The 24,394-nt window shown below is 53.8% G+C and overlaps 1 protein-coding gene and 1 long non-coding RNA gene across 3 annotated transcripts in view; one reads left to right on the top strand and one right to left on the bottom strand.

Annotated features, from left to right (window-relative positions):
- Nucleotides 1-1,046: 1,046 nt before the first annotated feature.
- SMG9 (SMG9 nonsense mediated mRNA decay factor) lies at nucleotides 1,047-20,635 on the bottom strand. The gene is made up of 14 exons (XM_060083651.1): nucleotides 20,296-20,635; nucleotides 17,480-17,635; nucleotides 15,170-15,244; nucleotides 14,817-15,081; nucleotides 14,642-14,739; nucleotides 13,018-13,130; nucleotides 10,674-10,785; nucleotides 8,000-8,095; nucleotides 7,511-7,596; nucleotides 4,747-4,853; nucleotides 3,905-4,012; nucleotides 3,605-3,733; nucleotides 3,151-3,295; nucleotides 1,047-2,152 (listed from the first exon to the last, which is right to left on the bottom strand). Exons 2-14 carry the CDS (start codon nucleotides 17,627-17,629, stop codon nucleotides 2,074-2,076), a joined length of 1,563 nt encoding a protein of 520 aa, XP_059939634.1. The 5' UTR covers nucleotides 17,630-17,635; nucleotides 20,296-20,635; the 3' UTR covers nucleotides 1,047-2,073.
- The window catches only part of LOC132479927 (uncharacterized), an 18,932-nt gene continuing 14,894 nt past the window's right edge, over nucleotides 20,357-24,394 (top strand). The window contains exons 1-3 of one of the 2 annotated variants that reach the window (XR_009530586.1): nucleotides 20,357-20,637; nucleotides 22,387-22,529; nucleotides 23,285-23,336. This is a non-coding gene — a long non-coding RNA (uncharacterized LOC132479927). Of the gene's footprint in view, nucleotides 20,638-20,860; nucleotides 21,433-22,386; nucleotides 22,530-23,284; nucleotides 23,337-24,394 lie in introns of those variants that run through there. The other variant, XR_009530587.1, reaches the window with a different exon arrangement.

Genomic DNA, 24,394 nt, shown 5'->3' with positions numbered 1-24,394 from the left:
GGGAGGTTCCTGCCTAAGGTCTCAGCCAGTGGTGGCAGGGCCAGAGCATGCCCTGGGCCTCGTGCCTCCCAGACCTGGGGTTTGCAGACTCCCCACTTCTGGCCGGACCTTCTCTGGCCTGACTGCTTTCTTTACTGACCTCTACTCTGCCCTTTTCAGCTGTGCTTTTTTTCTCAAAAGACCTCGGGATTCCCGTGACCTGGACACCAGGACTGTACACAGGGTATGTCAGAGGGCAGGGGGAAGCCAGGGAGACCAAAGTGGCATGGGGGGTGGTGGACAGACCAGATCAGCTGGTTGGACTGGAACCAACTGCTTTACTGAAGGGTGGAGTGGTACGATTTGAGGGTCAGGACTAGTTTGGGATTAGGGTGTGGTGAACAGACCAATCTGGAGACATACTTTGGGAAACACCAAACTAGGATGATGTACCCTATTTCCCTGAGCAGGTGAGGATAGGTACTAGATTGAACTGTATGGTGTATTTAATTGAGGGTAGGTTCTGGATTAAAGGGAGGGGCCATTTCTCAGCAAGAGCAGTTGAGGTTTAGAGGAAGGAAGCCACCGTGTGTAAGGGTAACATCACGTGTAAGGGTAACATCACGTGTAAGGGTAACATGAGTACTTGAACAAGGGTAGAACCTGTTTTGACTAAGGGGAAGTACAGCTGGCCCTCTGTATCCGAGGGTTCCACATCCGTGGATTCAACCAACCTTGGATTGAAAATATTTGAAAAAAAAATTCCAGAAAGTTCCAAAAAGTAAAACTTGACTTTTCCAAGTGCTGGCAACTATTTACATACCATTTACATTGTATTTACAACTATTTACATAGCACTAACTGGTGGATTAGGTTTTTTTTTTTTTTTTGCGGTACGCAGGCCTCTCACTGTTGTGGCCTCTCCCGTTGCGGAGCACAGGCTCCGGACGCGCAGGCTCAGCGGCCATGGCTCACGGGCCCAGCCTCTCCGCAGCATGTGGGATCTTCCCGGACCGGGACACGAACCCGTGTCCCCTGCATCGGCAGGCGGACTCTCAACCACTGCGCCACCAGGGAAGCCCATGGATTAGGTTTTATAACTAGTCTAGAAGATGACTTACAGTAGATGGAAGGATGTGCATAGGTTACATGCAAATACTATGCTGTTTAATATACGGGACTTGAGCATCTAAGGATTTTGGTATCTATGGGGGGTCCTGGAACCAATCCCTTGTGGACACCAAGTGACAGTATACTGTATTGACTAATTGTATTTAACTAGGGACGTGTTCTATTTTTTAACGAATTGAGTTAGGCATTGCATTTAACTAGGCATTTCACCAAAGGGAAGGCACCGTCTTCAAGTGAGCAGAAAACGAGGGCCCTGTACCTTCCTCTCCATGGCACACAGAGATGGGAGGCTTGATATCACCCCAGGAATAGAATACCCCTTTCTAGAGGCTTCCTCCGTAGCAAAGACTGGTCTTTAACCACCCCTGACAACTCTCTGACCTACCGTGGATGTGCCCACGGGAAGTTCATTCAGGCTCCAATGGGAGGCCATGGCCAACCTGCCCCCAAGGGCTGGGACCCAAAACGGGGGGATTCCCAGGACAGCACGCTGGGAGGGGGAAGAAGATGAGCGCCAGAACAGGCCTGCATGACTGTTTTTATTCCAGCCACCAGATCTGCCCCAATAAGGAGCTCCCAGACCCTGCCTCACCTTCCAGGCAGGGGCCCGGAGTCAGGGCAGAGGGACCTGCTGCTCCTGTCCCTGCAGAGGGAGGCCGACGCGGAGCCTGGGCTTCCTGGTGACCACTCCGGCTCCTCCCGCCGCCTGTCCCTGTGGGGGCTGATGATGGGCTACCTCGTCCAGGCTGGGGGCGGGATGTCAAAGTCACCCCCTGCACGACACCCCCTTGAGGATGGGGGACTGGCCCTGGACACCTCGTGTCTCCGGGTGAGGAAGTCACGGTCCCTTGTCCATCAGGCCTGCTGCCACTCTCCGCCCCGCGGGGAGAGGACGTGGGTGCCCCTCGCCATCCACTGGGGGCCCGGAAGGGGGTTCTCTGCGAGACATTCCTCCCCTTGGCCTCAGGCCAGCAGGCGGCTGTACTCCGCCAGGGCGGAGGACTTTTTCACCCCGTCCCAGATCCGGGCGGCGTAGTGGAACCTGTGAGGGGAGGTCAACAGTCAGAGCTGCCCTGGCTGTGGCCCCCGCATGACCGCAACGCCTGGGATCCAGGGAAGATGCCAACGCCAATGCTAGGTGGCCTGATCTCCTCACCTCCCCCAGGGGAAGGGAAGCTGAAGTCCTCAAGCGCCCACCTCTGGGCCCAAACTGCTTCCCGCTCCACTCAGTGCTGGCCTTTGTGGGTAGGGGTCTATCTCTACATCCCTCCAGAGTCTTGTGATGATCTGAAATGTCTAGCAGCTGCACAAGCCTCCCACCTCCCAAATTCTCCCCTCCCCGCTGGGCCCTGGTTTAGACCAAAGAGAGCAGCAGAGCTCCCGAGTGGCTTCCTGCTGTGTCTGCACTCCCTGCCCCTTCTGCCCACCGCCGACTGCAGACAGACCCAGGGGCGCCAAGCTGCAGCTACTTCTCCAGTTTCTGTTTCTCTGGAAAGTGAGATGAGGCAGCCCCGGGTCCGTGGGCTCTGGGCAGAGAGGAGCCACGTAGAGTCGGGGCTGGGGAGGAAGCGCAGGGCTTTGTGAAGGAAGGCAGGGAGCGCCAGGGGCAGAGGCTCCCAGTGGACGGGGCTAGTGGGGGGCGGCGGGGCCTGGAGACCGCGGCTCCTGTAGCTCCCGACGGCTTTCCGCCTTCCTCTCCGGGGCAGCTATGCTCTCTGCACTCCGGGCCTCAGAATAAATCTTTAAACTTGACTGGGCTCGCTGGCCCTCCTCCTTGCAGTCAAGAGACAGCCAACCACGGTGCACGACCTGCTACGTGACACGTCCTTCTCTGAGCCCGAACCTCCCCACTAGTAAAACCGGTGACAAGATCTACACCCTTCTGGCTGAGTGCGGTTCAAAATCACGTGTAACGGCAACAAGATGGTAGCACTCAGCAGTGCTCCAGGAAGGGAAGCTGAGGTGTGGAGAGACCTCCGAGACCCTCAGCCCGGTCGAGGTGGGGCCCTCACGCTGACCTCCTCTGCCGAGCGCTCTTACCAGTTCTTCTCGGTGAGGATCGTGTGTGACAGCTGCGGCCGGGCCATGGACATCACTTGGCTCCGGAGCTTGCTCACCAAGGACTGGAAGCTGGGGTGGCCTCGGTACCCAGGGAGCAGGGAGAAGAGCGGGCTGGAACTGGGTCCTGCAAAGTCAGAAGTTCGGAGGGGAGGGGAAGGGGCACAGCCCGCCGAGAGGCCCTTCCTCCCCGTCGACAGCATCCTGGCCTGCCGGGAGCGCCTCTGAGTTCAGACCCGGCCCAGGTCCCCCCGTCCTTCCATGACTCGGAAACATGCTCCTACGGAAGGGTCTGAGCGCCTTAGGGACAGGCTTGAGTCTCCCCTCAGACCAGGGCGGGTCCCTGTCGCCCCCAGACCGGGGCAGCCTGTGTCTCCCTCTAACCAGGTGGGCCGTGTCTCCCTACGGACCAGATCCCCTTGAGGCGGAACCGCACCTGCTCTTGGGGGGGTTTCACTCTCTGCCTCGCTGTCCATGAAGGGCACCAGGAACAGATTGACCTCGGAGTCCAGGAAGTCGGGTGGGAGCCCAGGGAAGACGTTGCACTGTAACATGGACAGCGTACCTGGCGGAGGGAACCCGTGAAGCTGCAGGCCCAGTGCTGCAGGGCCGGGGGAGGTGTGCGCAGGGCGGTCAAGCTGCGGTCAGGGGACCGGTCTGGGGGCCGGGGCTATGGGACTGGATTGGGAGCCAGGAGGCCACTGGCCAGCTTGGGGGGTGGCTGAGGGACCCTCACCTTTGTACCGCAGGTGGGAGTGGGCCATGAGCTGGTCGATCATCAGGTGCATCTGCCGCAGCTTCTGAGGGCAGAAGTCCTCCCGGCGAGCTTTGTTCTGCAGGAAGACTGCGGGTGGGAGGAGACAGTCCGAGCTCGTGTGGTGCTCACGCTCGCCACTGCCGCTCAGACTCCCCTTCTCACACCAAAGACCGGCCCTGCCCCTGAGTTCAGATCACTTGTATTTACATGATAAGTAACTTCCCTTTAGTACCAGGCCCTGTGCTGGGCAGCACTGGGGACCCAGAGAAGTGAGTCAGAGCTGGTTTCTGCCCTCAGGAAGCCCCCAGTCTGATGGAAAAGGCAGAAGAGGAAGATGGCCACGTGATCAGGAGCCTGGCAGAAAGACCAGGGGCTGGGCCAGGTGGAGGAAGCAGGGAAGACCCTGCCTGGGGTGTCATAAATGAGCCAGAGCTTTGCAGAAGAGCAGTGCGTCAGAGAGCAGGGCAAGGACAGAGAGGACCAAGGATGCGCGTGTAGGGGCCCAAGCAGGGTGACCAGGGTGCATGGCGCCACTGGGGCTGACGCCACACTCACTCCCTGAGCCCCGTGCCATGGACCCAGAAACAGGCAGGCTAGAGTCCTGCCCCCAAGGGGCTCCCATTCTGATCGAGGGGCCAGAGCTGGACTCAGGGGTCACGCCCTGATGGCCAGGGGGACCCTCAGAGGAAGTGGCAGCTAATCCTTTTTGACTCTCCTCACAACCCCCACAGGTGCTCCTCCCAGCGCCCCCTCCCCAGAGTACCGGTTTCCGCCCCCCACTTGCCCCTGCCCACCACTGCAGCCCCCGGAACGCCTCTCACCCAGGTGGGGGTAGTACTCAGTGCCTTCATCGGAGCCTGACGAGCTGCTGGACTCGTGGCTGGGGGACGGGGTGGAGGGCTTCACCATCTCTGCTGTCTGGAGGAACCTTGGGGTTTGGGGTGACAGGTTGCTGCTCTGCCGCCGGCCCCCCCCCATATCCCACAGCCTGGGGAAGGAGGGGGCTCCCTTCACGGATCTGATTAAAGCTACAGCCACACTCAGAAAAATGCCACATACACACCATATTTCTCACACAGTTTTAGGGAACCCAGAGACAACCCTCTCAGACACTGATCCATGGACGCATGTCAACACGTATGTATTTTTTAACGAGTTTATGCCATCAAGAAAAATACTTGGTTTTTTAGAGGAGTTTTAAGTTCATAGCAAAACTGAGTGGAAAGCAAAGGGAATTCCCATGGACCGCCCACCCGCCCCAAACACACAGCCTTCCCACTTGGCAACATCCTGATGATCCTCCACTGACACATCGCTACCACCCGAAGTCCACGGTTTACATTAGGGTTCTCTCCTGGTGGTGTATGTTCTATGGGTTTTGACAAAAACCACATAAATCCACCACTTGTATCACACGAGTAGTTTCAGGGCCCTAAAAATCCTCTCTGCTCCACCTGTTCACCCCTCCCTCCCTCCCCCAACCCTGGCAGCCACTGATATTTTTACTGGTCTCCATAGTTTTGCCTTTTCCAGAACATCACAGAGTTGGAATCATACAGTATGAGGCCTTTTCAAATTGGCTTCACTTAATAATATCCATTTGAGGCTCCTCCATTGTCTTCCATGGCATGACAGTGCATCTCTTTTTAACACTGAATATTCCATCGTGTGGATGTACCACAACTTATTTATCCGTTTATCTACCAAAGGACATCTTGGCTGCCCCCGGTTTTGGCAATTATGAATAAAGCTGTGCAGGTTTTTGTATGCATATAAGTTTTCAGTTTATGCTATTTTAAAGTAATTCTTCCAAATATATAAAAGTATATATAAAAGTAAATTAAAAAAACCTGAAGTAAGGGCTAATGGGATCTGATAAACTATGGCCCTTCTCCTCTTACGGACATGCACACAAAGCAATCTGGAGTGACTGAGGGGGGCAGGAAGGGACAACAGAGTTGAAGGGTCCCTCAGACCCGACTGGGGTCCCTGATCTCAGGACTCAGCTGAGGGGGCCACAGGGCAAAAGGGCCTCTGAGCCTATAAGCACCTACTATGTGCCAAGATTGCGCTGGCACCTCCCTTCCAGGCCGTCCCTAAATCGGGCCACAAATACAGTATCCACAATCTCCAGGGATTCACCTGCTCTGGGGAGCCCACCTGTAGACTCTGGCTTAAAACCGAGGCTCTGCGCGGGCCAGCCTGAGGCCACACCCCACCACAATGTGAACTCCACATGGCAGCCTGTGTCACCTGTTTGTTCATACCTGTATCCCCAGAGCCCAAGACAGAGACCAGCCTATGTAAATGTCCAATATATCTGTCCTTTGAGTGAATTCCAACGGACGATGGTGGGAGGAGGGGGTGTTTGAGAACTAAGTCACTTAGCCCTGGTCACGACAGCCGGCTCCCCCAGCAGGTTGTTTTTTTTACTGCTGGCCAGACCCTCCGCTCCCGCCCACCCCAGAGTTCCGAACACAAACCTTAGGCTCCCACTTAACCTACTGCTTCCTACGCACCAGGTACTGTGCTGAATGCTTTACATTCTTTAACTCACTTCATCTGCAGGACACCGTCTGCCTATGAGGAAGTGTGGAAAACGCAACCACTCGCCTAACAAGGACTGGGATTCAAACCCAGGGCTGCCTGACTCCGGAGACATCTGCTTCCTTCAGCTCGGCTCTCCCCTCCCCATGAGCTCCCGTTCCTTCCATCTGTCTGTCTGGGCCCCGTGCCCAGGGCTGCTGGCCTCCCCACAGCTACCTCCTGGGGCCTGAGGCCAAGAGGATCAGAGCCAGTCCTATCTGGGGGCATTTCTGGAACCTCCGGCTGCTTCAGGCAGGACTCCTGCCAGATCCTGACTCCCTCCCTCCCCTGCCCACCAGGGTCCCGCGGGAACGGCACCTATGCCTGGAGGAGGTGGACCGCGAGGCTCTAAGGACCAGTTCCTCAGTATGCTATTCATTCAATAAACTTGTGTTAAATATCCACCTGGTGCCAGGCACTGTGTGAGCCACTGGGGCTGACATTCTAATGGGGGAGACAAGACCACAGAAAGGGAGACCATCCTGTCAGGGAGTGATACGTGCAACGAAGGAGAGCACAGCAGGGTAAAAGCGGGAGAGTCACAGGAGAGGCGGTGTTAGCAGGTCGGGGAGGCCTCAGGGGGACGTGAAGGACATGAGGGAGGGGGCCTGGCAGCCGCAGGGAGTGTTTCCAGCCGAGAGATGAGGCGTGCAGAGGTCCTGAGCACCACGAGGGACAGCGTGGGGCCACCACACCTCCGATGAAGGAGTGAGGGGAGTGCTGGGAGAGGTCAGGGCGGTGACTGGGACCACATCACGTAGGATCTTGTTAGCCATGCGTGGGGAGGACTTTGAATTTTACTCTGAGTGATGTGCACGGTCCGTGGAGGGTTGTAAGTGTGTGTGTGTGCTGAGAGAGGATTAGGTGGCAGTGATCCTCTCCAACTCACGTTTTCAAAGGATCCCCGTGGCTGCCGTGTGGAAGTGGTGAGAGGTGGGCAAGTGGCTGAGTCTCGGGGCCCCCGTCCCCGGCCTAGCTCCGCTCCCGACAGCGCCTCACCTGTACAGACTGAGGTCCGTGAACCAGTCCTGGACGACAATCACCACGTGGCAGACCGTGAAGAGGAAGGCAGCGATCTGGAGTGACTGAGCGAGGGCAGGAAGGGACAACAGAGTTGAAGGTCCCCTCAGCCCAGACTGAGGTCCCTGATCTCAGGACTCAGCTGAGGGGGCCACAGGGCAAAAGCGCCTCTGAGCCTATAAGCACCTACTGCGCGCCCAGATTGCACTGGCACTTCCCTTCCAGGCCATCCCTAAAATGGGCCAGGTGGCAACGATCAGCCCCTTTTTACACAGGCGGATACGGAGGCTTGAAGGGGGGATGATTTTGCCGAGAGGCAGAGCCAGGGGCTGAGCCAGGTCTGACTCTTGGTGCTGTCCTCCCCCTCCAGCTCTGGGGTACCCAGGGCTCTTATGAAGCAGAAACTAGTCTAACCCGTATCCACTACCGCTCCATCCTGGACCACCAGGCCTGGCTCGGCCCCCTCACCTGCATCTCCACGTAGGTGTGGGGCAGGCTGTACTCCGGAGGCAGCTTGCGGTCGTTGTTGATGAGGTGGTCCAAGATGGAGGGGCTCAGGATGGGCTGGAGCAGGAAGACAGCAAGGTGTCAGGGAAGGGCTGCGGGTCAGGATCCCAGGGGACACGGCCACCCAAGTTCCACCCGATGACAGCAGATACATCACCTCTCAGGACAAAATAATGTCAGATACACGGGCAGTTTCTAATTAGGGAAGAACTAGTCAGTGAGAGGAGGTGACAGAAAAAGAGTTTCAAAGCCGCCACACTTTCCCCAGCCCTCCTCCAAGTCCCCACCGCTCCCAAGTCCTGCGCGCCCCAGAAGAGCACTCCTACTGCCGGTAAATCTAACATCCACTTGAATGAGTCATGTCCCTGCAACACCCTTATTTTGTTGTTTCAAACACTTTCAAAACTTCACGAGGATAACCACTCAGGTCAAATAACAATGATTAATGTGAAGACTAGTGAGGATTTAAAAGGCTGCATCAGGGCTTCCCTGGTGGCACAGTGGTTAAGAATCCGCCTGCCAGTGCAGGGGACATGGGTTCGAGCCCTGGTCCGGGAAGATCCCACATGTGGCGGAGCAACTAAGCCCGTGAGTCACAACTACTGAGCCCAAGTGCTGTAACTACTGAAGCCTGCACGCCTAGAGCCCGTGCTCCACAACGAGAAGCCACCGCAATGAGAAGCCCGCGCACCGCAACGAAGAGTAGCCCCCGCTCTCTGCAACTAGAGAAACCCAGCAGGAAGCAACTAAGACCCAACACAGCCAAAACAAACAAACAAACGAAGAACTGCATCAGTGGGTGTAAAAGAGTCATCGGTGAGCTCATCACCTTTTCTTAAAGGAGCATCCCACTAAAAATACAAGAGGCTAAATTAGTGGATGATCTATCCACTTCTTCCTGCCCTGGGTGGGATTCACTTTAAGAAAGAAGTTTTCCCAAGGGCTCACTTTCTAAAACCCCAAACACTGCAGTGTTCCATTCTGTCTTTTTTCATTCATTCCTTCATTCATTCATTCATTCATTTATTGCTTGCTTGCTGCATTGGGTCTTCATTGCTGCTCGCGGGCTTGCTCTAGTTGCGGCGAGCGGGGGCTACTCTTCCTTGCAGTGCACGGGTTTCTCGTTGTGGTGGCTTCCTTGTTGTGAAGCACGGGCTCCAGGTGCACGGGCTTCAGTAGTTGTGGCTCGCGGGCTCTAGAGCACAGGTTCAGTAGTTGTGGCACGTGGGCTCAGTAGTTGTGGCTCGCGGGCTATAGAGCGCAGGCTCAGTAGTTGTGGCGCACGGGCTTAGTTGCTCCGCTGCACGTGGGATCTTCCTGGACTGGGGCTCGAACCTGTGTCTCCTGCACTGGCAGGCGGATTCTTAACCACTGTGCCACCAGGAAAGTCCCTTCCATTCTGTCTTGTTCTAACTTCTGCTCTGCCCCATGGGGGCCCCGGACCAGCCCACAGCTGGTTCAGCTCGGCACGAGGTCTCGGTGGTCCTGTCACAGGGCCTGGCACACAGGTCTCACACCACAGTTGTAGAAGGTTTTCCACTCATCAATGTGTATGGTGGCCAGAACTTTGTTCCACTAACATTCATTGAGCATCAGCTGCGGGCCAGGCCTCTCCCTGAGGAGCTGCAGACCAGATAGGAGCGGGCACACAATGCAAGAACCAGATTGTGGTAAGTCAACGTGCTGCGCTGGGAGGTGCACATGGGTGCACATGGGCACCGGTGGGCGCTCAGAGGAGGGGGAGGCTTCCAGGAGGAGGCAACGCCCCTGCGGAGTCTTCAGGGAGGAGAAGACAATAGCCAAGCAACAAAGCAAGGGGAGAGAGAATGTTCTAATGGTGACGAAGCTGACAGCCAAGAGTACTGAGAACCCACTTCATGCCAGGACTTTACCTGTGTTAATTCACTGACACCTCACAGAAACCCCACGAGGGAGGTAATGTTGTTTTTCCCACTTAAGAAAACCGAGGAGTGGAAACGTTAAACAACTTGGCCAAGGTCGCAGAGCTCAGGAGCGAGACTATGGCGAGGCCTGGAGGTGTGTGTGTTGGGGCTGGTGTCTACATCAGAGAGGGGAGTCCAGGGAGTCTGACGGAGGTGAGCCGCACAGGCCCCGGCTGTCTAGCTAAGGAACAGGGATCTTGGAGAAGCTGAGGAAGGCTGCCAAGTAACGCAGGACAGGCCAGCTCTTGTGACAGTGAGGCGCCTGAAGGTTCACCATGCACCATCCCGTGCCCAGCACTCTGCCTGGACTGTTCCACTGACTCCCTGCAACCCTCCTATGAAGCTGAGAAAACTATCACCCGCATTTACAGATGAAAAAATGGAGGTGGGGGGGTTAAAACTTACTTCAAGGCCAGCTCTGGCTGTAGACTGACTCCAGGGCCCACACTTCCAACTGCTATGCTATAAGATTCTTTAGGCTCCTGTGTACACGATGGATGGGAAGGGAGAGGGGGTGAAATCTGACAAGAAGAGACTAAGGGCCAAAAAGAGACACAACTTGCTGGAAGGCACTAGCATGTCCGTGGCTTGGCCGGAGCCCCATGGAATCCAAGCAAGGTTCTGGCTTAAACACATTTGGGGATGAAGCTGAGTGCTGCACGCAGCAGGGTGGGGTGAGTGGGGGTCAGCACCTGCGTGTCCAGGAAAACGATCCGCTCCTGGGTAATAAAGAAGTCAATGCCACTGGTCTGGTTGCCCCCTCGTTCCTTCATTTCGGCGCTCTGGGCCCGGAAGACATAGGCCCTGTGGAAAGGAGCAGGTGGGGGCATTAGAGGTCAGGTTCTTGGCCTTTGCCGCCTCCAGAGTGTGGCCCTGTGAGTGAGCCCATGAGATGTGATTCCGCGCCTGCCCGCAAAGCCTTCCATTCGTGGCCCCTGCTGCCTAGGGGGCTAGGTTTTATATCACATGACTTCATCCCTACCCATAGGTAGACCTGTTTAGTCTTAACAAAATCAGGAGACCGAGGTGTTTAAGAGCAAGGACTTTGCTGCACTGCTGGGACTCAGACCCCAGCTCTGCTTCTTCCTGGCTGTGTGGCTTTGAGTAAGTTCCTTAATCTCTTTCTCCTCGGTTTCCTCATCTGTAAAACGGGGACAACAATAGTCTCAATCTCTCAGAGAGACTGTGAGGTTAATATACATAAAGCCCTTAAAAGAGTGCCTGACACACGGCGATATAAAATTGCTAGCTATTAATTATCAAGTGTACCTGCCATGTGCCAGGCACGGGACACACAGCACTGAATACTCTCCACCCCACAGTGAGAGGGTGCGGGGCATCCTGGCTCCCAGTTCCTGACTGGAGTTCTTCCCAGTTCCTCCCAGTACGCTGACTGGAGCGCTTTCCCTGCTCCCCCTCCTCAGCGTCTGCTTGTTCTCAAATGGCCCCCTGACCAGCTGATCTAAAACAGTAACCTGGCCCCAATGCCACCTCCCTATAACCCCTTCCCGTTTGATTATCATCTTCTAATGTGCTTGTTTACTCGCTCCCCATTAAAAGGCAAGCCCCACGGGGACAGAGATTTTTGCCACTTTTGTTTACTGTTGTAGCCCAGCACCCAGGACAGGGCCTGGCCCATGGTCAACACCCAATAGATATTTGTTGAACTGAAGCAGGGAGACCAGTTAGGAGGCTCCTGGCCTCCTCCAGGGGAGCTGGCCGTGGCCTCGACCAGGAGATGGGCGTGGAGGAGCGGAGCAGATGAATTCTCAAGATAATTAGGAGGTAAAACTTATGAGACCTGATGACAAGAGGTGGTACCGGTGTCTGCCCTGTCACAGGCGGAGCTGCGTCAGAAGGACACGTTAGGCCGACAGGATTCTAGCTCAAGTATCCGAGCCAACAGCCACAGGGAAGTTTTGCTAGTTGGGGGTGGAAGCTGAGATGGAAAGGATGCCAGCCAAGAGAGCTGCAGCTGTGCTAGAGCGGAGCCCAGTTGAGCTGAAGTCGTGAGTGAGCGGAGAAGAGTGGGGGCCGACCTGGGAGGCGGGGCACCCGCAGCTCTGGGTCTGGTGATGTATGTTCTCACCACAGGGGTCCTTAACCTGTTCCGGGTTTCCCTCAGGCCCCTCTGAGAGCTGGTGGGAACTATGGACACCTTCCCTAGAAGAGAAGCCTGACTGTACATGTGTGTAGAATCCTGCATATACCGTTCGGGGGTTCTTGGACCCCTGAGGCCCATCCATGGTGTCCAGGGTGACATCACCGACTTTATAAAAACCAAACTCCTACACTTTTAGATAACCCTAAGTGGCCACAACCCCTGCTCACCCCCCATCTTGATTCTTCCCTAATTAGACTGTCTGTGTTCCCTACCTTACTCCCTAATCCCTGCCTTTCCCTCTTTCCTTCCCTGCCCTCAGTTTGGGGCTCTAGTTCTCAAGCTCCCTCCTCCCCCAAAGGACTCCATCCTTTACCTTCACAATCATACCCCGTCCTTACTCAGCAAGGCAGGACTGTGGCTGGTCTAGAACCCACGCCCTTCACCCAGGTCTCTCGTCCCAGTGTTTCCCAGGCCACATCAGCCACATCCTGTGAGCACTCGCTCTGTGCCAAGTTCTTGTTAACTTTTGCCTTCCTGATCTTGTCTCATCCTCCAAAAACCCACTTTACAGATAAGAAAGTGAGATACCAGGAGGCGAAGGGACCTGCCCAAGATCAGCCAGCTGGTGAGCGGCAGGGCTGAGACTGAGGTGAACCTAAATCCAAAGACTTAATGAATACACCATGCCAGTTCCTGGCTGGCCCTGTACTATTTGCGGGAACAAGGAAGGGAGGGAGGGAGGGAGGTACAGGATTGGTGTCCTTGGAGCTACACGAAAGTTTGGTCCAGACGGGTCATCATCCTCGTGTGACAGAGACATTGAGGTCAAGGTAGGGGAAACAACTTCCCAAACACCACTTGCAATATCCAGGCCCACCCTCCCCTGACCTAGGTGGGTGCCACCTCCCCTGCAGACCCAACGGCCCCCTCACCTCTGGTCCTCCTCAGGAGTGTTGGCTGACAACAACGACATAACCATGGACTTGCCTGTCCCCTGGAGGCCCAGGACACCAACCACCAAGACATCAGTCTGATCCAACAGGTACTGCAGGAAGATGCAGGAATGAGACCCTCACAAATCTGTCGGTTGATGGAATGGGAGTGAGGAAGGGGCCCTAGAGACTTCCATGGCTCGCCCACCTACCTCTCAGATATAAAGAAAAAACAGAAAAACGTTTGTGCTCCAAACCCCCTCAACTGGGCAAAGGGCGGGGGAAGGGGGGTATATGGAATGTTCTGGGCACAAAGAACAGCATTTGTGAGAGCTCCAAAGCAGAAAAGAGCCTCGCTGGTCAAGAAGGTACTAGGAAGTCAGCGTGGCTGGAACACAGAGGAAAAGGGGCGCCTGACTTTGGGGAGAAGGGGAGAGGCATAGGAACAAAAGGATGGGTGGAAGAAGCCAGGACTGGGTAACTGAGGGCCACTGGATCAGACTCCTGGGAGGCTCTGGGCTTCAGGCAGGCTGGGAAAACATGGGAAAGCATGAGAAAGGCAGCAGTAAGCAGGAAGGGGAGCCCAGCCCGTCCTGGCTCTGTCTGTGGGATTTAAGAGTCCTACAGAATCCTGAGACCTTCACCTCTGGGCTGCCAGCTCTGCTGATTTTCACCACCAGGGGGCATAAGAGACACTCCTCAAGGAAAACAGTCATGTCCTCAAGGCGGCTGCTGCACCTTAGAATCATCTGGAGAGCTCTAAAAAAACCCCCTCTAATCCTGGGCTGAACCCTAGACCCACTAAAGCAGAATATCGAGGGCTAGCCCAGTTCAATATGGTAGACACTGACCACATGTGGCTACTTAAATTTAAATTAATTAAAATTAAACAAAACTACAAATCAGTTCCTCAGTTATACGAGCCACGTTGGGGGATTTGTGGGTAAGCGCTCTATAGCAGGGCCTGGACAGCGGCTCTTTTTTTTTTTTAAAGCTCCCCAGTTGATATCAACATGAGAGTGGTAACAGATGGGCCTGGTATGTTGTTAGTAAATCCAAGCTGTTGGAGAAGGAGAGGGAGCATACCTGAGAGAATCTGAGTAATGTGACAAGCCTGGGAGGAAAAAACAGGATGGGGGGAAAGGAAGACTGGAACACTGGAAGTAGAAATGATGGTCCAGGAGTGTGAGGGGTGGACTACAGTGAGGGCTGTTGGGATGGAGGCGGAACCTCCGGGGGCTAACATTCAAACCAGTTCACACTGGTACTGCATGGGTCTCGAGCAATTAGGAGGAGGACTGGAGCAGGCCCAGGAGGCTGCCCTGCTGCGTGCGAGAGGGGGCAGGAGATCCCAGGGCCTCTGCGGTGGTAATGGGTCCCTTTTTGCCAACCAGTATCAAAGTATTTCAGCATTTTAACAACCAGCACAGCTGAGCTAGTGTAAGCCACTGAAATTCGGCCCAGCTAAGGTGAGAACTTTCTGATCCATTCTCTCACTGCTGCCATTGCCTGCAAGCTGTCTAGTCTGGTGTGTTGCCTGCCAAGAAGGTGGGGGGCGGGGAGGAGGTGAGGGTGTGGGACCCGGAGAAGGTCGAGCAGGGAGAGAGCCCTGACCCCCCAGTACCTCAATGGCACTGTCGCACCAATTCATCTGGTCATCCACCAACTTGATGCTGTGCTTCATGCGCTCTGGGGGCAGCAGTTTGGCCTGGCCCACGACAGCTGCAGACAAGGACGTGCTGAGGGTCTGTGCGAGGGGGTTCCGGCTCCCAACCAGATCCCGCCCGGCCCCAACTCACGGTCCATGGCTGCCGGCGCGGCAGTCCCCATGCCCCGGTTCTGGATCTGGTACACAGGCTGTGTGGGTCTCTGCCCCTCCTTCTCCCCCTTGGGTGGCGCAGGGGCTGCAGGGGGTGGTGGGGCAGTGCCCTCGGGGGTGGAGGCACTCGCTGTGGCCGCAGGCCCTTTCCCCTCCTCCCGTGGCTTCATGAGGACAATGGGCTTCTCAAGAGGGGCTGGGGCAGGCGGGGCGGCAGGGGCCGTTGGAGTCGGCGGCTGCTTTGACTGCGGGCGTGAGAAGGTTCCGGTCAGTGGAGAGATCCTTGCCCTAACCGCTCCCAGCCTCCCCTTCCAAAGCGTCTTCCCCGCTCACCCGCTCTGCTGGAGGTTTTGAGAGGATGATGGGGGTTTTCTGCATGACCGCCGCGCTCGTCTCTTCGCTGCCTTCCTGTGGCGAGGGAGGGCAGTTATTCAGGAGGGGCTCCCCTAGCTCCCCGGACACCCCTCGAAGTGGCAAGTACCATTCTAAACGCCTTCAGACATAAGCTCTTCCAATCCTACCAACAGCCCTGTGAGAGATACCTTTATCCCCATTTCTCAAATGAAGAAACTGAGATCCAGAGAGGTTAACTGGCTTGCCCAAGGCCACACAGCCAATTAAGCAGTGGAGCCAGGCCTTGAAGCCAGACAGCCGGGTTCCAGAACCATGCTGCCAGCCGCTCCCCTCAGCTGCCTTTGCTAGACAAGCCCAGGCAGAAGGCGCTGGGGCTCTGGAGCGAGAGACATCTGCATTCGAACTTGGCCTTGGCTTTTGTTGGTTGTGTGAACACGGATAAGGAACCACCGTTACACTTAGGCCTGTTTGCTCATCTGGCGAATGGGGATAGGAATTCCTTCCTCACAGGACTGCTAAGAGGATGAAAGTAGACAGGACTCACAAACCGTGTGCGTAGCACTGGGCACATGGCAGGTGTGCAATATCTAGAGCTGCTATCCTGACAGCCCTGCCGTCCCAGCCTCTGCTGCCCAGCCCCACCCAGGCTAGCCAAGTCAGCGGACTGATTCCCATGCCTTACCCTCTTCACGCCTCCTCTGTCTCACCCCCATCTGCCTAAGAAAGGGGAGAGACCTGAGTTTGAATCCTGTTCCTTCTGTGGTACCCTGAGTAACCCTGGGAGAGTCTTGACCCTTCACTAGGTCTGTTTCTTCACCCACATATTGAGGATACTTATTTAAATCCTGTCACTCACTGGCCTATGACAAAGGACAAACCAAAGGATATGAACGTGCTTTGCAAAGAACAGGTGAGGGTGAAGAGATGATGATGGGTAGGAGATACAGTCAGGAGGCACCATGTACAGCACTGGTGCCCGACGGGCGTGGGGGGGGTGACCAGGATGAGACCTGATGGGCCGTCACTAGTAGCGGGAGGAAGAGAATTGGCAGGAAGACGCTGAGGTCAGCAGGAGACATGGAGGATGTGAGGAGTCCACTGGCCAGTTAGAAGGCTGCCAGGGCTCAGTAGCAAAGTCGGAGTCAAAGACAAGAGATCTGGGAGTTGTTTGTTCAGGGACTGAAGCTGAAGGTGCAGGAAGATGGTAACATTCTCCAGAAAGATGTGTGTGGAAGGAGGAGAGACCGTGTGTTGTCACTTATGCTGTGACCCAAGGGAAGGAGTAAGAGCCAAACTCACTGTGAATCAATTTCCTTCATGTTTTTTGCAGTTTTATGGCTCAGAAACTGTCCCAACCATTATCTTCCCCCACCCCCCGCAAATAAACAGCCCTTAGAGGTGGGCAGGGCCCTGGAGAAAGAACCCGGGGGGCAGGCTCTGGCAGTGAGTCACCTACACACAGGAGAGGTGGAAGGCAGGACTGGGCCCACAATGAAGCTCCCGATTCCCGGTCCAGGACACTCTACAGCAGACACAGTGGTGCTGCGCCTGAGGCTCACGTGGATTCGGGTTCAAGTCCTGGCCTCAAAGCTTATTGACTTGTGACTTTGGGTAAGTCCCTTCCCCTCTAAGACTCATTTCCTCATTGGTGAGAACTGGGTCTATCATAGGCTCTACTTCATGGGACAGCTGCAGGAGCTCAGGAAGACCCAAAGGACGGAAAGCACTCTGCAGAGCACCAGCACACTGCACACTGCTTGGTAAACAGAAGAGGCTATCATTCCACAGCTCTGGGAAACAGGAGCTTCTGGCACCTCTCAGCTCAAACTCCAATGCCAACTCCAGTCAGTGAAATCCAAAGTCCTTTCCGAGGCCTATCAGGTCCCACATGATCTGGCCCCCGTTTCCTCTCTGATCTCATCTTCTATCACTTCCCCTTCTTCATCCACTGCAGCCACACTGGCCTCCTGGCTACTCCTTGAACACACCAGATAAAGACCTCAGGGCCTTCGCACTTGCTGTTCTTTCTGTTTTGAATGCTCTTCACTCAGATTCTGTCAGGACTTGTCCCCTTGCCTCCTTCAGGTCTCTGCTCAAAAGTCAGCTCTTCAGAGAAGCCTTCCTGACTGCTTCATCTAAGACAGCCCCTTTATCACTCTGAGGGCAGTCCGTTTTGTCCACAGATATATCCCCAGCATCTAGATGAGGGCCCGGTGCCTAGCAGGTGCTCAATAAACATTGGTGGAATGAGTGGACACATGAATGCTGCCCTTGGGCCCAGACACTCACCCGTCTCTCTCTGTCCCAAGGTGCAGTGTAGTCCCTCTCCCGACCGCCAGGCCCGGAGAGATTCTGGGGGCCGCCAGGGCCTGGCTCCTTCCACCGCCGCCGCCTGTCTATCCCATAGAGCCCAGGCTGACTGTGCCCAGACTCAGACATGGTCACCTATGGGTAGAAAGAGATTGATTCCAGGATGAAGAAAGTCTCTTCCCACTCTATCTGGCTTACCCTGGACTATAAGAAGGCACTTCCTTTCAAGAGAGCTCTGTGGCTGTGGCAGTAACTGCCAGCAGGATCTCAATAGCCATTCTTCACTTCTTCCAAAGAAATAAAACCCTCAGTTCTGAGCTGGATACATGGCTATCCAGAATACACTCCTCAGCCTAGTCTGCAGTTAGCTGTGGCCATATGACTAAGCTCTTTCTGGCCAACGGTATGACACCAGAAGTGTGTTTTGGCAGCGTTCAAAAACTTTTCTTCACAGACACTGGCACCTGCCTTTTGTCCCTTCCTCCTACTAGCTGAAAGGAATGCGGGTGTGGAGGCTGGAGCTTAAGCAGCCATCGAGGTCTGTGAGGCAGCTTAACGGAAGGAAGGCATAAGAGACAAAACACAAGGTTCGGGGACTCCCTATTAACCTTAAATTGCCTATCTCTGGATGCAGTGACAAACAAATCCCCTTCTATCTCTTGTAGCCAAGACTATTCCCAACTGTTAATCACTTTGCTCAACATAAATGCTAACACATGGGGGAAAGTCACATAAAAATGGGACATACTCTTTCCCAAAGTGCAGCAAAGCATTTCCATACAAATCTGTAACATGACCCCCAGTCCGACAACTACCCTTTTGATTACCCAATACTGGCACATGTGGGGGTCAGGCACGTGTATTCAAGGACCTATTTTCACCGGGTGTCCCTCTACTTTCAGTGTGTTCACCTTCCATAACTGATGGTCTGCCATCCCTCACACTCCAAGGTCTCACCAGGGACATTATACGTCCCTCACCAGGGTCATTATATGTCATTATATGTCTCACATCGAAGACATTATAAAATGTATGGTTGCCTATATAACCCACTCTCTATCATTTAACTAGCTGCTCATAGGCCCCTAGGGAGTTTCCCCAGCTGTTTACACTTCATTCCAGGGAAGTCTCTTGAGTATGTCTGTTTGCAGGACTCCGAGGCCAACTGCTATAGCTCACGGGTCCATATCTGGTCTGCCTTCTGTTTTTGGAAATAAAGTTTTATTGGAATACAGCCACATCCATCAATTTACAAGTTGTCTATGGCTGCCTTCTTGATTCAATGGCAGAGGTGAGTAGCTGAGACAGAGATACTATGGGCTGCAGAGTCTAAAGAAATTATTCTCTGGACCTTTACAGAAAGTTTGCTGACCTTTGCTTAGCTCTGAAATGCCTTCAAATCATTCTATGAATCCCTCCACCTCCCACCCCAGTACAGTGACATTAAGAGGTCCTTGTGTAAGACTCTTTCCCCAGAACGGAAGCATCTGTTTACAGGATGCAGGAGTAATTTTGCTAGCCAGGTAGGGGCTTGTCTAGCTCCTCTGCCACTGCTCTACGTGACCTCTCCCCTAGCCACAAACTAGGTGGAAGACCGCCTTCTGAGACAAAGGAGGGCAAGGCCAGTTTACAGATGCTTATGCAAACTGATTCAGCACTTAAATGACTGTTTACAGTCTCCGGAAGGACAGTCTCCTCAGAAATTGAGACTCTTCCCCCCCTTGCAATTAAGGTTCTATTTACACTTTATCCTGGAGGCCTCCCCTGAACTTAATTGTCTGTTTTCTTGCCTCAATAGGGATTCTGCTCCAGCACCGAAGTGTCTGTTTACATAACCCATGAGGACCTTCTTCCCATGCATGTTATTCTGGGAACTTCCACAGTATCTGAGTTTACTCTACAGCCCCCATGGCAAGCTCCCCAGAATTTAAGAGTGCACCTACAAGCATTTTGGGGACTCTCAATATTGTTTCCAGGCTCCTCTGGGGATTCCCCCCCCCAACAAAAGTATAAAACCAGTGTATTTGTGTTTATTTACAGGACTCTTAAGGTGACCTCCCAGAACTACAAATTACAAATTCCCCTATTACAAATTATTTGGGGGGCTTCCTCAGTACTTAAGCATCCCTTAACACGCTCCTTTTGGGGGATCACCCAGAATCTATTTGCAAGTTATTTGGGGAGACTCCCAATTCCTAACTCCGTATTTATGGTCTAATGAAGCACTCCCACCGCAGAACTTGAGTCTATTCACACTATTTTTCTACAAGACTCTCCAGCAATTACATGTATATGTACAGCCTCTTATATGGGGTCTCCCCTGGAACTTGAGTCTGTGTTTTATTCAGGGGACTTCAGCATAATTAGGCACCTGTTTACAGGCCTCCCATAGGGAACGCCAGAACTTAAGTTTCTATTTACACTGTATTTAGAGGAATTTGGAGGACCTCCCCACTGTTTAAAAATCCGTTTGCAGGCCCTCTACGAGTGTCCCCAGGGCTCTGCACGTTGTTGGAGGGATTTCGCAGTACTTTACCGCCAGTTTACAGGCCCTCACTATAAATGGCCTCCCAGAACTGAAAAATTTCCTATATACACATTATCTGTCTCCTGCCCACCCCACTCCCGCCAACGCGCTTTTTAACGGGTTGCTTTGACTCCGAACTCAGTTACGCACAACCGCCAGGAGTCCGAGCGACCAGTTAGCGGTCAAGGAGGAGCTGGGCCCCGAAACACGCCCCGTGCCCCGCCCCACGCCGAGGCGCCAGCCTCGCGCAGGCACGCGGGCCCCTTACCTAAGGCGGCTGCTGATTGGTTCCTGGGGCTTAAGGGGGCGCGCGCTCTCCGAGATGGGGCTAGGGTGGGGACGGGGAGGTTCCACCGCAAGCCACCGGCCTGAAAATGGAGTCTGGGGACCCGGGAGCGTGGCGGGAGAGAACGGGTACCGCTCAACCCAGAACCGGTGGGGGCATCCCGGAAGCGGCACCGAAGGAAGGCCGGTCCGAGGGAGGAAGAAGTCGAGAAGATCTCGCGGGGCCGAACCGAGATCAGGTCTCGCGGGCTGCCGGTCCTGCGCATGCGCCGCAGGCTGGGCGCGCGAGAATCGAGCGTGAGCGCCGGGCTGAGCATGCGTTGATGTAGGTGGTTGGCTTCAGCAAGCCGGCGGGTTGCAGAGGGCAGCTGGGAGTGCGCGGCGACTCCGCTTCAGTGCGCGTGCGCATCGCACGGGGCGTACTTGGGCTTTCAGAGAAGCTGGGGAAGTGGGGTGGGGTGGGGCGGGGACGCCGGAGGCTTTGGGTTCGAGTACCGCTTCAGCTGTGGTGTTGGCAGGACGCGGTGGGGTGGGACGGCAGGAAAGAATTTAAGTGTCCCGGGCTGAGTGAGTGCTGAGTGAGTGCTGAGAACACAGGCATGAATCAGAACTGGCGTAGGCCCTGGAAGGGATCCCGGTCTGTGGAGGGAAACGGCTAGGGAATCAAATCACTTAGGAAAGGGTGCGGGTACGATTGGACCTTGAAGGGCAGGCAAGGACACTCCAGGCGAGGGAACCCTGGGAGAAAGGTCCAGACTGGCTTGGACTCATGGAGTTCCACTGGGGTGGGAGGTGAAGCAGCAGACATGGGCAGGTCAGATCATGAAGAGATGTGAGACATGGACTGGTGGAAATAAGAGCACGAATAAACCCTTCGGGGGCTGCGGTGGAGGAGGGATACAGTGCTAAGAGTCGACGATTCAAACGCCTGCGGTGGGAACCCTGTGCGCGCCCAAGAGGAATACCAGGCGGAGAGTGAGGCCCGCGGAGGTCGCATGCGCAGTTAGCCCAAAGGGCTCCGCGACTTAGCTGAAGCGGGTGGTTACCAATGGGAACGATAGATGCTTCAAGAGAAGAGAGAAGGGTGTATATACATATACATATATTCATAGATATGTAGGTGAGTGGGGAATTTACCATTTTTCATTTAAAATTATATTTGAGTACCTCCCCGGAGGTCCAGTGATTAAGACTCTGGGCTTCCATTGCTTGGGGACACAGGTGGTCCCTGGTCGGGGAACTAAGCTCCCACATGCCGGTGGCGCGGCCAAACAACAAAATTATATTTGGACAGGGAATACATGTACATTCTGACAAAAGTCGAGCAGTCCATGGGGTAGACAAGAAAAGTCCATCTCCTCTCTGGTTCCCATATTCCATTACTAGAGCACCGCTTCTCAGTTTCCTTCTGGAGCTACTGTTACAGCAAAGCATTGGGGTTGAGAGCTTGAGCCTGGCCAAGTTCCTTAACCTCTCTGCGTCTGTGTCCTGTTTCTACAATGGAGATGAGGGCACTGAATGATGATACTGGCAGAGTTAAATGGGTGACAGTGCCTAGAATAGTGCCTGGTGCATAGTAGCACTGTGTTGTCATTATTTTGTGGTTTACGATGACAGTGATAGTGACTGAGTCTGAACTGCCCCCCTCCCGTCCAGGCCTCATCCCTGCTGCCGTTTTCTCAGTACAGGTGGCAGGTGGAACCATTTCTCCAGGCTGTCACAGGCTGGGTGAAAACAACCATCACACAGACTGAGTTGAGAGTCCTGTTGTTGATGGATTCTCCAGAAGATTGTGGGTGTCTGGCAGAGATACACATGACAGGCCATCTTTGTGTTATGTCTGACATTATCCCCTTTAGCATCTTCATCTGTTAGGTCGAAGCTGTTTTTCTTACCTGAATTTCTCAACCCCAGAGCAGCCTCACAAATGCCAGTTTCACCTCTGGGCAACCCTCAGAGGTGGAGATTTGACTTAAGGGAAAAGAAGGGGCTTGGCACTGGACCATGGGCCCACTGTATACCGGGTTCTGCTTTATGTACATCACTGTAACCTTCTCCCCTCCTCATCTAACAGATGCAGAAAATGAGTCAGAGAGAAGAAGGGCCTTACTGAAGTACCCAGGGCCAGGAGGCATCAGGGCCTGGATTCAAACCCAACCCTGTCTCGCTCTAGGGCGAGCCCACATTTTTTCCTGGCATTGGGCAGCCTGCCTAGCGGTGAGTCAGTGGTGCAATCAGGCACCCAGAGAGCTGCCTTTTATATAAGTGGGATGGCGTGCTGTTGTGTGGATGTATCATACTTAACCATTACCCTATTGATAAACATTTAGGTTGTTTCTGAACTTCTGCTCTTACAAATATTTGCCAAAATGAATATCCTGTACGTCTGACTGCATGTAGATGATAGTATTATCAATAGAATATCTTGTTTGAAGTAGAATTGCTGGGTCAAAGCATACATGCACCGGGAATTTTAAGAGCCCTTTGCCAAACGATCTATTCATTTCTCAAGTCACTTCTCTGTTCATTTCATTCATTCGTTTGTACCTATTGAACGAATTATGGAACTCTAGTCATCCGCCAGGACAGAACACCTGCCCTCCAGGATTGGATCTTCTAGTAGGGGCAGCTGATGTCAGGTAAAAGATGCTTGGAAAAATCAGGATAAGGGAATTGGGAGTGACAGAGGTCACAGAGAGTGACAGGTGGTCAGGGAAGGCTGCAATGAGGTGACATTTGAGCAGAAGCCTGAAAGATGGTAAGGGAATGAACCATAGGAAGATGCTGAAAAACAGTAAGTGGAAAGACCCCGAAGTGAGAATGGACCTGGGTGTTCAAGGATTATCGAGATGACCAGAGTGACCAGAGCAGAGTGGAAAAGGGGTAGAATTATTTAGGGATATAGCTGTAGAGAGTTCCAGGTTACATGGGGTCTTGTGGGCCATGGTAAGAGCTTTTGAATTTACTTTCAGGTGTAACAGGAAGCCTTTGGAGGGCCGTGAGCAAGGACCAGCATGTTGTGAGGTATGTTTTATAAAGATTTCTCTAGTGTTGTTCTCAAAAAGTAGTAACAGTGGTTCCCTGTGGGGGTGAAGGTTATAGGTAGATGTGGAGGAAAACATCTTAAGACTTTCATGTTTTTGAACGATGTGACTCTTATCTATGCACAAAAAAGTTAAAGCAGCGCTGGCCGCCATGAGGAGAATGGGCTGTAGCTGGGCAGCAGTGGAAGCAGGAGATGAGGAAGCTGCGGTCTCTTCCCTGGGCAAGAGATGATGATGACTCAGGGAGAGGGTTATGTGAGAGGAAGCATGAATCAGGAATGACTTAAAAGTTATCCTGAAGGTTTGGGCCTGACCCACTGGGTGAAGAGTGATGCTTTTTACCAAGATGGGGAGGAGTAGACTTGACGGGAAGTCGACAAGCTTTGAACTGCTTAACATTGATGCACATTGGACGTCTTAAGTGGTCCAAGTAAGTGGTCGCACTAGGGCGAAGCCAGGGTTTGTAGATACAGAATTTTTACTGACTTTTCATTATGAAATTTTAAAAACACGCACAAAAGTTTTCTGGTATAAAGAACTCCCACAGGGCCTCCCTGGTGGCGCAAGTGGTTAAGAGTCCGCCTGCCGATGCAGGGGATACGGGTTCGTGCCCCGGTCTGGGAGGATCCCATATGCCGCGGAGCGGCTGGGCCCGTGAGCCATGGCCGCTGGGCCTGCGCATCCGGAGCCTGTGCTCCGCAACGGGAGAGGCCACAACAGTGAGAGGCCCACATACCACAAAAAGAAAAGAAAAAAAAAAAAAAAAAAGAACTCCCACATACCCACCACCCAGTGTGGAGAGTCATCACATTTTACTTATTTTATTTCTTCTATTTTCTTCTCCCACATATAAGCACACTTTTTCCTGGAGTTTCTGTATTATTTTTTAAGCTTTTAAGCAAACCTCAGATGTTCTGTCATTTTATCAATAACTATACAAGTGTGCTAAATTTTGGAGCTGTTAATATATAGATGACATTTAAAGCCCCGGAGTTTGCTGAAACCATCCAGCCTGAGGGAGTAGGTTGAGCAGAGACT

This window comes from Mesoplodon densirostris, chromosome 19, assembly GCF_025265405.1.
Source record: "Mesoplodon densirostris isolate mMesDen1 chromosome 19, mMesDen1 primary haplotype, whole genome shotgun sequence".
NCBI lineage: Eukaryota > Metazoa > Chordata > Mammalia > Artiodactyla > Ziphiidae > Mesoplodon > Mesoplodon densirostris.
Note: the sequence above shows the minus strand (reverse complement) of the source record. Positions and strands in the feature narration are given on the sequence as shown.

What these genes read in the sequence shown, in the direction of transcription:
- SMG9 (XM_060083651.1), bottom strand. Translation starts at nt 17,629, where the DNA reads ATGTCTGAGTCTGGGCACAGTCAGCCTGGGCTCTATGGGATAGACAGG. An exon ending in ACTCCTGAGGAGGACCAGAG is followed by an intron (nt 10,786 to 13,017) that starts GTGAGGGGGCCG and finishes TCCTTTCCACAG; the next exon opens with GGCCTATGTCTTCCGGGCCC. An exon ending in TGAGTACTACCCCCACCTGG is followed by an intron (nt 4,013 to 4,746) that starts GTGAGAGGCGTT and finishes TCCCACCCGCAG; the next exon opens with TCTTCCTGCAGAACAAAGCT.